General features: G+C 37.5%; 1 protein-coding gene across 5 annotated transcripts in view; it reads left to right on the plus strand.

Moving 5' to 3' along the window:
• Window positions 1–14183, plus strand: part of dpp10 (dipeptidyl peptidase like 10) — a 253842-nt gene that overhangs the window by 220303 nt on the left and 19356 nt on the right. For all 5 annotated transcript variants that reach the window (XM_026143890.1, XM_026143891.1, XM_026143892.1 and 2 more), the window contains 7 exons: window positions 2905–3002; window positions 3563–3686; window positions 5678–5716; window positions 8112–8219; window positions 11606–11697; window positions 12665–12712; window positions 13276–13397. In XM_026143890.1, coding sequence (XP_025999675.1) covers window positions 2905–3002; window positions 3563–3686; window positions 5678–5716; window positions 8112–8219; window positions 11606–11697; window positions 12665–12712; window positions 13276–13397 — 631 coding nt within the window. The remainder of the gene's footprint in view (window positions 1–2904; window positions 3003–3562; window positions 3687–5677; window positions 5717–8111; window positions 8220–11605; window positions 11698–12664; window positions 12713–13275; window positions 13398–14183) is intronic.

Raw genomic sequence — 14183 nt, forward strand, 5'->3', positions numbered from 1 at the left:
ATCCTTTATCCTAAATAAAAGGAAGAGGGATTTAAATACCTGGTGTCAACCATCCAAGTCAACAGACAGTGAACAAAAGAGGTGACTTAAGAGAGTACAGGCAGAGTGGAGTGGGTGGAGACGAGTGACAGGAGTGATTTGTGACAGAATGATACCATCAAAAGTGGAAGGGAAGATTAACAAGATGGTATGGAGACCTGCGATAGTTTATGGTTTGGAGACAAAATGAAGGGAGGCAGAGCTGTAGCTGGTAAAGATGGAGATGTTAAGATTTTCACTGGAAGTGACCAGGATGCACAGAAATAGAAATCAGCATGTCAGAGGGACAGCTCAGACTGAGCGGTTTGGGAGCTGAGATTTGGACATGTGGACAGAGAAGGGATATTAGAGTGTGTCTTTTATCCTGTCTTCCTCCCATCAACCCCCAACCGGTCGCAGCAGATGGTTGCCACTCCCTGAGGGATTTTTTCCTTACCCCTGTCGCCAAGTACTTGTTCAAAGGGGGTCGTTTGATTGTTGGGGTTTTCTCTGTATTATTGCAGAGGTTTACCTTACAATATAAACAGTCTGGAGGTGATTGTTGTTGTGACTCACTATATAAACAGAGCAGAATAGAATAGAACTGGGATTCTTGGACAAAGAATTTTGAACATGGAGCTACCAGACTGGATGGAAAGGGGAACCTCAGAGAAGGTTTTGGGTGTAGTGTAGGAGGACATCCACAGGGTTGGTGTGACAGAAGAGGATTCTAGAATTCTAGAGCTAGGGTGAGGGGGGTACAGATTGGGTTCCATTAGTCAAGCTAAAAGAAGAGGAAGAATAAAAGTAAAAATAAAGCAGCTGGTGTCAATGCTATCATGCTTCAGCTTAATTTACAGAAATATAGTAGCCTATAAGATATGGTTGTTTACGTTATTGTGATAATACAAAATGGTTTTTTTTTCTGCTCAGTGTTTTACTTGCTGTTGTTGTAACACACTTTTTTAGTTTAGATGTTCTTAAAAAAATCAGCTGGTTTCGTATGTATTTGGCTACACAGAGAGAAGAATTCCGTGTATATAATGGATGTGATGTAGAAGCACTTGTGTAGAATCCTCTTAGAAAACAACACCACATATAGCCCAACAGGACTGACACTTGTATGGGTTGAATGCTAACTGGCTGAAAAGAGGGCAGAAAAAGGAAAGGGAACCTCAGCGGAATTTGGGGGAAGAATAATGGGGGAAATTGCAGTAGATGGTTTTTATTGTTTAACACGCATTTCCATGACAGCGTGAATGACTACAAGAGCTACAAAAGCAAGAGTTGCCCACAGAAGAGTTTTTCATGACACTGCCCCCTGGTGATGATAATCGTAGATGACCATTTGTCATCTGTGTGTAAACTATATTTAAGGCCAGCACATAGACTTTTGGTAGTCTATTCACATAGAAGCTTCTCTGTATTTCTGAGTTTTTTGGTAGTAGATGAGTTTGATGACGAACAACAAGAGGCACCACTTGCAAGACAAGCCAGTGAAGAGTTGTGACTTGTTTCCTGCTCCAGTATGGGTAGAATTTTTCACTGAGACAAGAATGATTACACTTTTATATTTTACCTTAGCTTAAACAGTATAATAACGGCTGACCTAGTTGTCTAAAAATCTAAACAGCCACACTGATTCTAAAGCCATATTTAACATTTGTATTTTGTATTTAATATTTGTTTATATTATTTAACATAAATGATCCAACAAAGGAATAAAGAATTTACTTAGTGTTTCGTGAGAAATAACAAATTTATCACAATAATTTAACATGTGTTTAACTATATTTAAATAACCACCAAAAAAGCTATTTTTATATAAGAATTGTGTAGTTAAATGGTTGAAGAGGAAACAGAGACAGCCAGAGCAAGTAACAGATGGCTGTGGGATCCTTGGCTATTGACTTTTGGATATTTATCCACTGACTCAGGTGTTCAATAACCTGATGACAGTGAGCACCAAGGATCTTCTGAGCCGTTCTGTCCTGCAGCTCAGTGAAGTAAGCTGATCACTGTGCATCTCTCCACCAAACACCAATGACCCCACTTTCCTTCCTTTTTAGCTATTTGTCCAAAAGCCAAAGTCCTTGTCTTCCCCTCTGCCTCCCAGTGCAGTATAAAAGACACTTGCCATGACTGACTGGTAAAACATGCAGCATTTGCTGGAGATCTCAAAGGATCTAAGCGTTCTTAGCTAAAAGAAACAGCTGTGCCCCTTTTGGTAGAGAGCATCTATGTTCAAGGCCAGTTTAGTTTGTTGTGCAGATGCCAACCTGAGTATTTATAGGTCTGCACCATATCAGTATCCTATTAAACTTCTCAGCTGTCATTGGGTGAAAGGCCAGGAACACCCTGGTCAAGTTTGTGAAAACATTTGAAAATAAAATGCAATATAGCAGATATGAACTTAATTCAAACAATACCCCTAACGCTTTAAACTTTGCTCTAAATGCATCTGGTCAGCCAAATGAGGAATCATAGTGCACGTTTCCAGTAGTGTTAAAGCTGTTTAGGTAAGGGTTTTTCTAGGACTCCTCTGTATGCAGAATAATGTTGAAATTGTCAAGTTTAACATGTCTGTTTGTCATGTGTACTTGCTTTAGTTTAAGTATTTATGTAGTGTTTCTTCTGTCTTTTTTTGTATCTGTTTTTCAGTTTGTGTGACAAAAAATTCTAAATTGTTTCCACATAATAGCATAACCATATGTGCATTTAAGTTTTTAAAGACTACTCTCAATGAATTATTCATTCGAAATCACTTAATTTGGCAGCACTTTATAAGTCACAGTTGCCACTTTGGAGAGTGTTGCATAAAGTATTTTTCCGCAGCAGTGAAGTGACATTTCTGTCTAAACTCTGGACTGTTGGTTCTGCATGCAGGCTGGTCAACCCAACCCAGCGGTGAAGCTCTATGTAGTCAACCTTTACGGGCCGACGCACACGTTGGAGCTCATGCCTCCAGAGACACTCAAGCTGCGGTGAGAGGAGCTGCATTTTCCCTGCCAATCTTTTGCACCAGCTGCTGTGCCACTTAAAGGGACATTTCAAACTTCAGATGATCATTTTTTCTCACTCTTAACTTTGCACCTGTAATTGGGAAATCTTTCACTCTGCGCATGTAGTTGTTAAAACTGCTTTCAGTTCTTAAAATGAAGAAGAAAAAAAAAACAAACAATGACCAATTGGTGTCACAGTTATTTTACAACTGCAAATACCATTTAGAAATCTTGCATTACTGTGTGCCAGAATTGAGTGGATATTAATGAATGTTGAAAGTCTGCATGCCATTTACCAGCATGATAGGACTGTGTGGAAGAGAACTAACAAAAGGAAAAAAGCAGCTTGACATTGAGGTAATTTGTAGAGGTGTAAAAACCAGTGAGCTCAGCTGTGCAAATGGTTCATTTTCTTAAGTGTGTAGAGCAGTTGTTTGTAGTTGTTAATAGGTTTTAGATGTGCTAAATTAAAAAAGCATCTAGCTTGTGAACATGTAATTACAGGACATGATATGACCATTATGATATAATTTTTTTTATAGGGAACATTATGTAACAATGGTGAAGTGGATCAGCAAGACCAAGACATCTGTTAGATGGTTAAACCGGGCCCAGAACATTTCCATCCTGACTGTGTGTGACACCACCACCGGAGCCTGCGTCACGGTCTGTGTGTGTGTTTTTTTGTGTGGACAGAAAAATTGTTAACACATTTTTCCTTCTTTTATCTCATGTTATAAAGTATCGCTAACTTCCTTAATATAGAAAAAAGACTTATTTTCTCAGTTTTTGATATAACAAAGTATTCACTCATGTTTAAAAACTTTGCAGCTAGCACTTAACTAAGAGATCATTTGACCAAGGCTAGATCTGCCTTGTGAGTTCGAACATCTTATCTGATTTTCAAGGTAAAACTCACGAGCATTTTTTTCTAAACTTGTCTTTCTTAACTTCAGCTCTTGTTACTTTAGATCCTTTTCTTCTTTGAGATCGCCAATTGATTGTTGTCTGCTTTGTTGCTGTGAGATGAAGATCTAAGTAAGGATAGGCAACAAGGGTGGCATCTTTTATTCATGTTAAACAGAAAGCACATTGATTGTTTTTGCATGACTCTCATTAACCTTTTCAGCAGTTACACAGACATGTGTTATCTTCATTGCACAGGCACCACATTAAACTCTTAATGTGATAGAGTGTTTAGTTATGATCAAAGAGCTGATGTTAAGTCTTTACTTAATATCTCGTGTTTTGCTTGTGGCAGGTTTGAGTATTTCTGAAACCAGATCACTAAAAACTGACAAAATATAGGACTTCATTAATTTTTATATCACACAAATATTAATGGAAGCATTTAAATCCAGAAAGTTTCTACTGAAATAAGTTCTGTATATGGGAGGAGGCTTAATTGCTGCAATTAGAGGATTCTCCCCACAGAGGACCTGTGCCATGCAGACTCAGAGAGATGTCTTCCCCCTTGTAATAACCCCTGTAACTGTTATTATGGCTGTAAAGCTTATTACTTAGCTGGATTGTTAGCTTGCCACGGAGAAAGTCGGGTTGTTCGAGAAAAATGTGTGTCCCAGAGACAGTTGGGAAGTGGTTGCTGGAGGTTGGTGCTGAAGATATGGTTGATGCTAGCTGGAGTTTGTCACAGAGTACTGTACCTACCTGTAACTGCTTCAGTCGTTAGCAGACTGCCAAATTGCCAGTAGTTTGCATGGAAGATACTGACTTTTCTGGGAACACTCACTAGCTACTTGCAAATTCTAGTTTGAAGTGTGCATTGTTTACTTTTCAAAGTGTCTTTACCAAAGACAAGTTGGTGTCTTTCATACATATAACTGGTGACTGCGACCAGACTGCTAGCGACCAAAACTATAGCAAGGAGGGGTTTGGTACAGCGCCTAATACCTCTTTGAGAACAGTTTCACCCAATGGCTGTTCAGTAACTTGTCGTTGAGTGATGAAAACAAAACTTAGAAACACAGGTACTTTTGGCCTTCCTGACGGAAAAAGTTTTAAAAGCACTCTTTAGTTTAGAGAAAAAATTCTGCCGAAATTGCAGCACAGTTCCACATTCTCTCCATATTTACTGGGCAACACAGAGCAGTGTTAACCTCGCAGTTGAACCGTGGGACTGGACAGGCCGCTCTCCAATTCTGCACTTTTCTGATTTGGTGTGATTTGCATGGACAAACACGCTGTCCAGCCAAGAGGCAGCTTAGATGAGGCCTGGAAACAGCACCCAGAGCCCTCTTGCCAAAACTCTGGCTTCTGCTTATGCATATTGGTTTGAAATGAGGGTTCAAACTGGGAATGATGTCCCAAGTGGTGTGTTAAAATAAACAGCAAAATAAGGGGGCCATTACATGACAGATGATTATGTCTGGAAAATGAGCCACTGAAGTGCTACTCCAGCATCACTTTTACACAGTATTAGAAATATACCACTTATGTAAATATTTTGCTGACATAAAAGACCAATGATTTTGGGAAAGAACGTGATTACATCAATTATCGTGCAGTTTCCAAACCACAATGCACCAAATAGAAGCAGAAAATAGAACCTTGAAAGAAAGGCTGTAACAGATGAGAAGATCTTTATGATGTGGCTGAATTAACACTCATTTGACATTTTGCTCTGATGTGTTTTTCAGAGACATGAAGAAAGCTCTGAGCTCTGGCTCTCCAAGCAGGTAAGCTTCTCTTTATTCTACATGTCAGTGCCTGTCACTTTGAAAAGCTTGTGCTCCATTGCTGTAATTTCACTTGAAAATCATGTCTGCTTCAACATTTTTCAAAAATTACGCAACACAAAGTAGAATTTCTTAGTTATCTGTATTTATATAGACACTCTCAAAGTCTCTGTATCCCTGAAATATTGAAACTGACTCAAGCACAGACTGAAAGGTGAGGCGAGAGCAAAGACTATTCACATGTGTGAATTTTCCCTTTTCCTGACTCTATGGTATAGACAAAAAAAAATACTGCAGCCTGTTTTTCAGTTGATTTATGAGGCTCATTTAAAAAAATGTTAAACTTTATTCTTGAGGCTTTCAATTCAAGAAAAATTTAAACTGTTAGCATCCACAAATTAATATAATAAGTAAACATTTCATGTAAAAAGTGTAATTTACAAATAATGTGTTCTTTTTGTTCATCAGCCCCTTTGCTTTATGTTGGAAGGGCTATGAATATTCAGTAACCCAGTGCCAAATAAAAGCCAGAACAACACACAAACATGTTTTTGCTACTTTTACATTTTGATAAATTAATTATATTAACTATCATCAGTTCAGATTTAAATCAGTTTCCCATTTATCTATGTTTTCATTTCTTCCTAAGGTGGTCTGCAGTCAGCTCTGAGCTTTATCAGAGCAGTGATGAAGGCAGAGTAGGAGAGTTTCTGGCAGGATTTGATCTTGTAGTCCCGGCTGGCTCAAGCAGTGTCTAATTTAACCAACTGACATCCTTGGCAAGCTGCGTGTATCGGTAAAGGTGGTAATCTGACAGAAGCTCAATTTTGTGGTTGTGCCAGTGCAGACAGGTCTTTTGCTAATGACTTTCTGTTCAATACCAATATATAACATCATGTAAAAATCCATTCTAGTTAATCTATCCCAAACTGAGGCAGAATTTAGAGTTTAGAGTAAAGAGGGTTTCTATTTTTCACAGTTTTGGTTCCAGAGATTTAAACTTTTCTTCAAATATCATGTGTGCAGTGATGTGATTTTGTGTTGTTTATGTTCAGTAGTGAAAATTAGAGAAACTAAAAACACAGAATCACACTTTAAAAATTAAAAATAGACAAAAGTCTACATTTGCTGAGCAATTTACAAATATAATCACATTAAAGGTTTCAATTGTATTATTTTATTATTATTAATAATATTAATAATTATTTTTTTTAATTTATACGGTACCTGCTGACTGCATTATTGCATATTTTTCTTCTATGTTAATCATTTGTAACTATTATTGTAGTTTAAATAGTGTTAATAATGTTTTTCATAATGTTAAATGTGGATTTTTGTGTAAATTTTACTCAGATGATCATGGCTTTTAAATCCAAATTTAGTTGACAAGTTAAAACTAAAATTGCATCTTTTTATGGATTTTACAAGGACTGAATTTAAACTCATTTTAAATATGAATTTATTATTAATCAGTGAGCATTTAAATTAGTTTGAAAAATGCATATGTCTGTTTTTTTTAGATAAAATATCACATGACATTTTATTTGGCTGTCATTTTTTTGTTATCAGACAACTACTCCAGGTATGCAGACTAAGACTACCTTAATTCATTTTAAGAATATTTTTTTGAAGAATAAAATCCCTCTTAAGAGAAAAAATGTGAGTTATGGTAAAGGGTTAATCCAGCCCATAAACTTTGTGTGTCCTTTAAATTTGAGGGGCTAAACACATTTAAAAAGGCGAACTTAGCATCACCAGATACATAAATAGAATCAAATACCCTATGAATCACATATCACCAATGATGCCCCTTTCATTTCTTATAATGCCCCTTATTTACATCTAACTCCCTCTGCACTGTAAAGCCTGTCTACATGAGGCAATGCAGGGCTTCTGTTATGAATTTAAATTCCCAAAATCCGACCACAGTTTAGTAGCTGTTTTCAAGGACTAAACTTTTCTGTTTTTTCTTTCTTTTTTACCACTGTCCTGCTTAAAGTGCCACATAGAGTTAAATCATCCATCCTCTTTCCTCACTGCCATCCATGCTAACAATCCATTTTCTTCCCACAAAATGGGTAGTCACTCATTTAGTCAGTCAACAGTCTCTTTATATACAATCACTGCAGATTGCTACTTTCAGGTAAAAAAGTGGTTTGGCCATCTCTCAGCTGTGGAGGCCATCCGCGCATAATTTCCATCCACTTGTTCATGCAGTTGGCAACTATGTAATGTATGCCTCTGAAAGCAGGACTCTTCAGCATGCTCCACAGCTTCTTTTACAGATACACTGGAAAATGTGCAATTTGTCTAATGTTCTAAGAAATAAATAGGCACATTCTGGTTCATCTGTTAAAATAATATTAAATATATGACACATATTTGCTTTCTACAGAATCAGGAACCCGTGTTTTCCAAAGATGGCAACAGATTCTTCCTCACAGTGCCGGTCAAACAAGGAGGACGAGGAGAGTTTCATCATATTGCCATGTTCACTACGCAGGTGAATGCTGAATTCATAGTCACTTTAAAGCTATATATGTATTGTGTAACTACTGTGCGTATTCATTTTCCTCAGTAACTACAAGGTATCCTTTGACAGTAGAGCGTGACATACCAGTTTAAGTGCTGATGGTGATAATACTACTTGTTTAGAATTAGGAAAACGCAGGCTTATATAAATCTGACAAAGTGCAAGTCCTGTGGACTCAGACCACAATCTCCTGTCTTATAAACATGCGACATGGCCCTGCCACCCCTCCAACCTCTTCACATGGACTTTGTAGGATTCAAATTTGCCCATTATTGTGTGTCAAGGCAACTAAGACACTATGTACCTCAAAGTGAGATAAAACCAATATCTGACCAAAGTCTATAAAGGACTGAGATCAAGACTTTATGTTAATGCGATGGATGTTGCATCAAAGCCGCAGCTAAAGTCACCTTTATTTGTGATGCTGTCGAATTGTTAATTAAAATGTTGCAATAATCATCTATTTCATGATAGCCCTCATCCCTCCCCCCACCAACACAAGCACAAAATCCAATAGCCTGTTCTCATCAGCACAGATATTAAAGTTTTCCCATGCACATCCACAGATCTGCAAGTTGTATGCAAGATTTCAGTGATGTTAGCAGAAATAAGCAGGGTTATTTGAAATCTGTTTTTAACTCCCTCAGATTGTTTTCCAATTATGGGAACTCGTTCTCCAGTGTAAGAATTCATGCAGTATTAGTTTTTGCAGAAATAAATCTCTGGCTGAGCCTGTTCGGTCTGTAATGGATTTGTCAGGTCTGATAAATGTTCTAAAATGTAAACAGGCTGTTTGGGCAAAAAAAAAAAAAAGAATATAACGCAATATTTTTATATTAAAATAACGACTTTGTTTTGATATTTGTAAAAAATAATAATAATAATAATCTTCACGACTGGAATTATTATAATAAATCTGTTTTCTGATGTGCATGGTCAATTAAAGTCCACCGAACCAGAATGTTTTGTGGCTTTATGACATTGTGTCAGGTAAGAATCAACTTCTTTCAGGGAAATAAAGATGCAAGCAGACTGAGAGCTGTCATCTCTGCGGGGTATCCTGATCTCCCCCAAGGTTTTCCCTCCCCTGGACATCCTAGCAATGCCTCAGTTAGGAGGCATCCAGGAGGCATCCTTGTCATATGTCCGAGCCAATTAATTCCTTTCAATTTGGAGTGGCAGTTGCTCTACTCTGACCTCCCCCTGAATAACCAGGCTCCTACCTCATCTCTAAGTGAGACCCCAGACACCGTTTAGAGCAAGTTCAATTCTTATTACTTCACTCATGACGTGTGTAATAATGTAATAAAATTGAGATCCTTGCTTTCATGTGCAACTTTTTTTTTTTTTTTTTAAACACTACAGACCGGTACAGCGATCAAATCATCGCAGAGGCTGCACTGAGCCCTCTGTCAGTTTGACTTGTGATTCCCTGGAAACATAAGTCATTATTACACTTATGATTAGAAGATTTCACCAAAATTTTCTCATTCCTAGAAAGCTGAATATTCCCATTTTGTTAATGCGGGTGCTGTCTCACAGATAGACCTAAGACATGAGTGCTGTGACAACCAAGTTTAGGCAACAGCGAGGTGGGTCTTGACTGCTTGGCATCATTTTTCAGTATTGAGGGCTTTTGTTGTTAAGATGCATACTTTAACTGAAACCTCATTTTTGTGATAACTTCTGTGATTACTCTTCTGGGAAAAAAGGGGGCTGAGCCCAGACATCGTTTGGAGGAAGTTCAGTCTTATTCTTTCAGTCCCTACTTACAGGTCATGGACATATGTGAGTTTAGAAACATAAAGCAAGCAGTAAATCAACCACTTCAGCTTTCATCCTGAGCTTTCCCTTCACCACAGCAAACCAGTTCAAGGTTTCAACAGATACTGCACAAAAACTCACATGCCAGCAAAAACGCTACTCAATTTGCTTTATTGCAAAAAGGGCCAACATGTTTAGGGATCATCCTAAAACTAACAAAAAATACACCCCACCGTTCACGGGGAAGGGCTGCCCACTTCTCAGATGTGTGCCTTCCAGAAACTAGAGTCCAGGTGTGCAGACAGCTGGACTGATTAGAACAAAGGCAAATCTGTTTTATTAGATGATTGAAAAACAGTGCCAAAGGGCTTTTAGATTAGAACAGTAGCAAAAAGAAATTGGAGTTTTTAAAACCTTTTCAGCAGGAAGAAGAAACCCCAAGCCTCTACTGTCTGCAGCAATTCAACAACCAGCAAAGAGGCTTGACTCTGAGCTGAAACGAGCAGGACTCATAGCTGTCATTAAAGATGCAGAACCTTGCTTGTGTTACTGTTTTTTTTTTTGTTTTTTGTTTTTAGCACAGTTGTAAACTGTGAAGTTTCTTTTTTAGTCTGTCAATCTTTTAGCCATTTTTCCAAAGTTGATTGTGTGCCTTTCTTTGTCTGCCTGGCTTTTGTGATTGGGATGTATTTAACATCATCTTCTTTGACATTTTCATTTAAACTGTTATTTTTACTTTTTAGAGCTTTTCAGTCATTATTAGTGCCTGAAGGATGTAAAAACGGATTGATTTTTAAATGCCAGTTTTGTGCCTAACTTTGCTTAACCCTTTGGTTGCCAGATATTCTATAACCCTCTGAATAATGAAAGCTTTATTGGCTTGAGCCAAAAAAAATCTGGCACCACCTTAACAAATGGTTTTCTTGAGGATAGTCCAGCAGTCTCGCATGTTAAAGTCTGACACTCCGTACAGCCAATCATCCACCTGGTCTTCTCCCTGAAGGTGCATTTAAGCTGCACGCAGAGCATATTTCACCCACAGTGTCTCTCCAATCTCTGTTGTTGTGCTACAAACAAATAATGTACTGTCTGGCATCTTTGCTACAGTCACGTGTGAGTGCAGTGCTCCTGTGTGTTTGTCTGTTTAAATTTATACATTTATTTAGTCATGAGGACAAAAATAAACCACAAACATCTAACCTGTACCAGATTTGTATGAATGTCTCCACAGCTCATGGCCAGGCTGAACAAACAAATGTGTACTGCTCATGGGTTTTAACTAAAAATTTATATAATTCTATGACTATATGTAAATCTTGGACATATTCATGTACAAGTGTATTAAAAACATCCAAGGAAATCCATTGAAAAAGGAACAGTGTACTATTTTATTGTCAGTAGAGAATCAGAGCTATGATGGAATCTACTGATTGATTCAGCTCATAAATATTTCCATTTTGTTGGGTTAATGACTGATATTTTTCTGGCATGGGCACTTTTGAATATGTAGTGTTTGACTGACACCTGAGCATGAGTTAAGTGATGGCGCTCAGTCAAATGACCCTCTACTACTGTTGTTCTGATTTTTTCAGTTCAGAGCTGATCAAAATGAAGTCCGACATCTAACGTCTGGAAACTGGGAGGTGACAAAGATCATTGCCTTTGATGAGGACACCGATAACCTGTGAGTGTGACCGCAAAACTCCCCCTAAAACCTACAAACTTTACTGACCTCAATAAAAAAATTAATTTAAAAAAAACAGTCATCCTCTCACCCCAGAGTAGTTAAGAAATCGATAGTTTGGGTTTCTTATAGCACACAACTTGATTTTAAGATTTTACGGATCACCTTTAAAGCATGTATGGTTCTGGGCTCAGGCTACCCAGGAGAAATGTTGACCCCATATACACCAGTCTGCGGGCTTACATCCTATGGTGGAGCCATTCTGGCCGTTCCAATGTTGATGCTTAAATTAAACCTGGCAGTGCCTTGACCATCAGGACCTCTCAGCTCACCACAACCTGCATGAAGAGATAAGGCTCGCAAATGATAAGATGAAAAAAAACCAACTTAAAAGATGACTTTTCTTTTTCCACTCTGTTTCTCTTATTCTAATTGTAATTTTATTTCAGTTTTATTATTGTCCATCTGTTTGATTGTTCTGTTTTACTTCTCTAAGAAATTAGGAGCTTGTTAAGGTGAAATTTGTACCCTCCTATTCATAATTCCTCTAATCACAGAGTTCCTGATCGTGGTTTCAAGCAGTGATGTGTTTTGCCAAGTCTGTGACCACAAGCATGCGTTACTGAATCTTACTTAGCTAATCTAATGCTGTTGTGTTTTTAAAAGATCGAATAGAGCTGACCAGAGTGCTGATCTTAAATGTTTTTAGCCACAAACAAATAGAGAAATTTAATTTAAAGAAAAAAAACAACAATAACAAGAGTTGGGTTGATAATGAACAAAGTAGTTAGTACTGAATTGTCTCCTTTTCTCCTTGGTTCACTGTGGATGCCACACATGGCACATGTGTGTTTTAGTAATTAAATGTATGAATTTCGCTTAAACAAAGAAAACAAGGAGATAATGAGCTTCTGTGTTTAATTTAGCATGTCTGTTTGCACTAATTATCTTTTATGTCCTCTAACAGTTATTTTCTCAGCACTGAGGGTTCACCACGGAGACGGCAGCTTTTCAGGTTTGCATCATTATTATTAATTAAATAATTTTTATAAAATGATTAAAAACTTTTCGAACTTATATCATGAGAACTCAAGGGACTTTTATTAGTAGTAAGTTTACTCACATGATGATGATGATGAACATGGGATAAAAAAAAATATTTAAAAAATGGTTGCAAAGAATTTTTCACTTTCACAATTGTCACATTATTCTTACATTGATATATGGTTGACTTTTTGGAACTAGTAGAGATTAATCTGAATATTTTGGCCACTTTATCACCAGTTCACACATAAAATTTGTATTATTAATCACCTCCCAGTTATTTTTCTGACTACTGGTTAAATATAAAAATGCCAAAAAACTGTGAAAAATGTGCTTTATGTAAAAGAGTAAACTATACCAGCCTGTAACGAGACAGGTAATACTTTCCAGTTGGATATGATTTATTACTGGTTTGTTCGCTTCGGGGGAGTTATCATGAAAAAAGATCAAGAAATATGTCCTTTACTTTCTTACTCAAAAAGTTTTATGTGCTTTGTCTCTTTTTCTGTTTTTTAAATGCTCTTCTCTTCTCAGTGTTAAAACTGTGGGCCTGTTCCCCCGACGGTGTTTAACATGTGAACTGAATAAAGCCCACTGTTTGTACTTCGACGCTGACATCAGCCCCACGAACCAGCACATTATCCTCGACTGTAAAGGTAGGCCAACCAGTATCTCACTTTAAGGGCCATCCAGTTTTCCTGCTATGAAATGCCCTTTCAAATTGCTGTCAGAGTGTCTTTGGCTTTCATAGGGTCACAGACTTCCAAGTGATTGGGGTCTTATTATGAAAAATTATATTATAAAATAGTTCAGGGATTTGACTCTGAGGTTCAAACGTGGGCGTGATTTAGAGAATCACAACAGTCTGGTGCAGACAACAGTCTGCTTCCACCCACGTTGTTAGATCAGGGAATGAATTTAACCTCTTAACAACATGCAGGCTACCAGTAATACACACAGGGGTTAAGGTTAGGTTAACACTAGGGCTGGGTATCGTCACTGATTTCTAGAATCGATTCAATTCCGATTCACAAGGTCCCGAATCGATTCGATCCACGATTCGATTTAATTCGATTCGATTCGATTTAAATCTGGGAAATTTTGACAGTCAGAGATATAATTCAGATCAGGACATTTACATATTTTTGTATCTATAAAAAGGAAGCTGACACTCTCAAGACTTTATCCAAGGTGTGAGCATCACAGCAGATGCCTTTGTGTCAAAGTAGCTGAAGATAAAACACAGAAAAACATGTAGGTGATTTTCCTGGCCTGGGATTTTATAAAAATATTCTGCAGTACATCAAAAACGAAAGAAAACCATTAATTAATCAACATTACCTCTGACGTTACAGCGGTTTTATTAGAGACATGGCTAAGCATTTTGCATTTTGAATAATTTTAAAAAGTTTCAATTTGTTCAGTATTGAACAGCAGAAATG

This window comes from Astatotilapia calliptera, chromosome 16 (genome assembly GCF_900246225.1).
Source record: "Astatotilapia calliptera chromosome 16, fAstCal1.2, whole genome shotgun sequence".
Taxonomy (NCBI): domain Eukaryota; kingdom Metazoa; phylum Chordata; class Actinopteri; order Cichliformes; family Cichlidae; genus Astatotilapia; species Astatotilapia calliptera.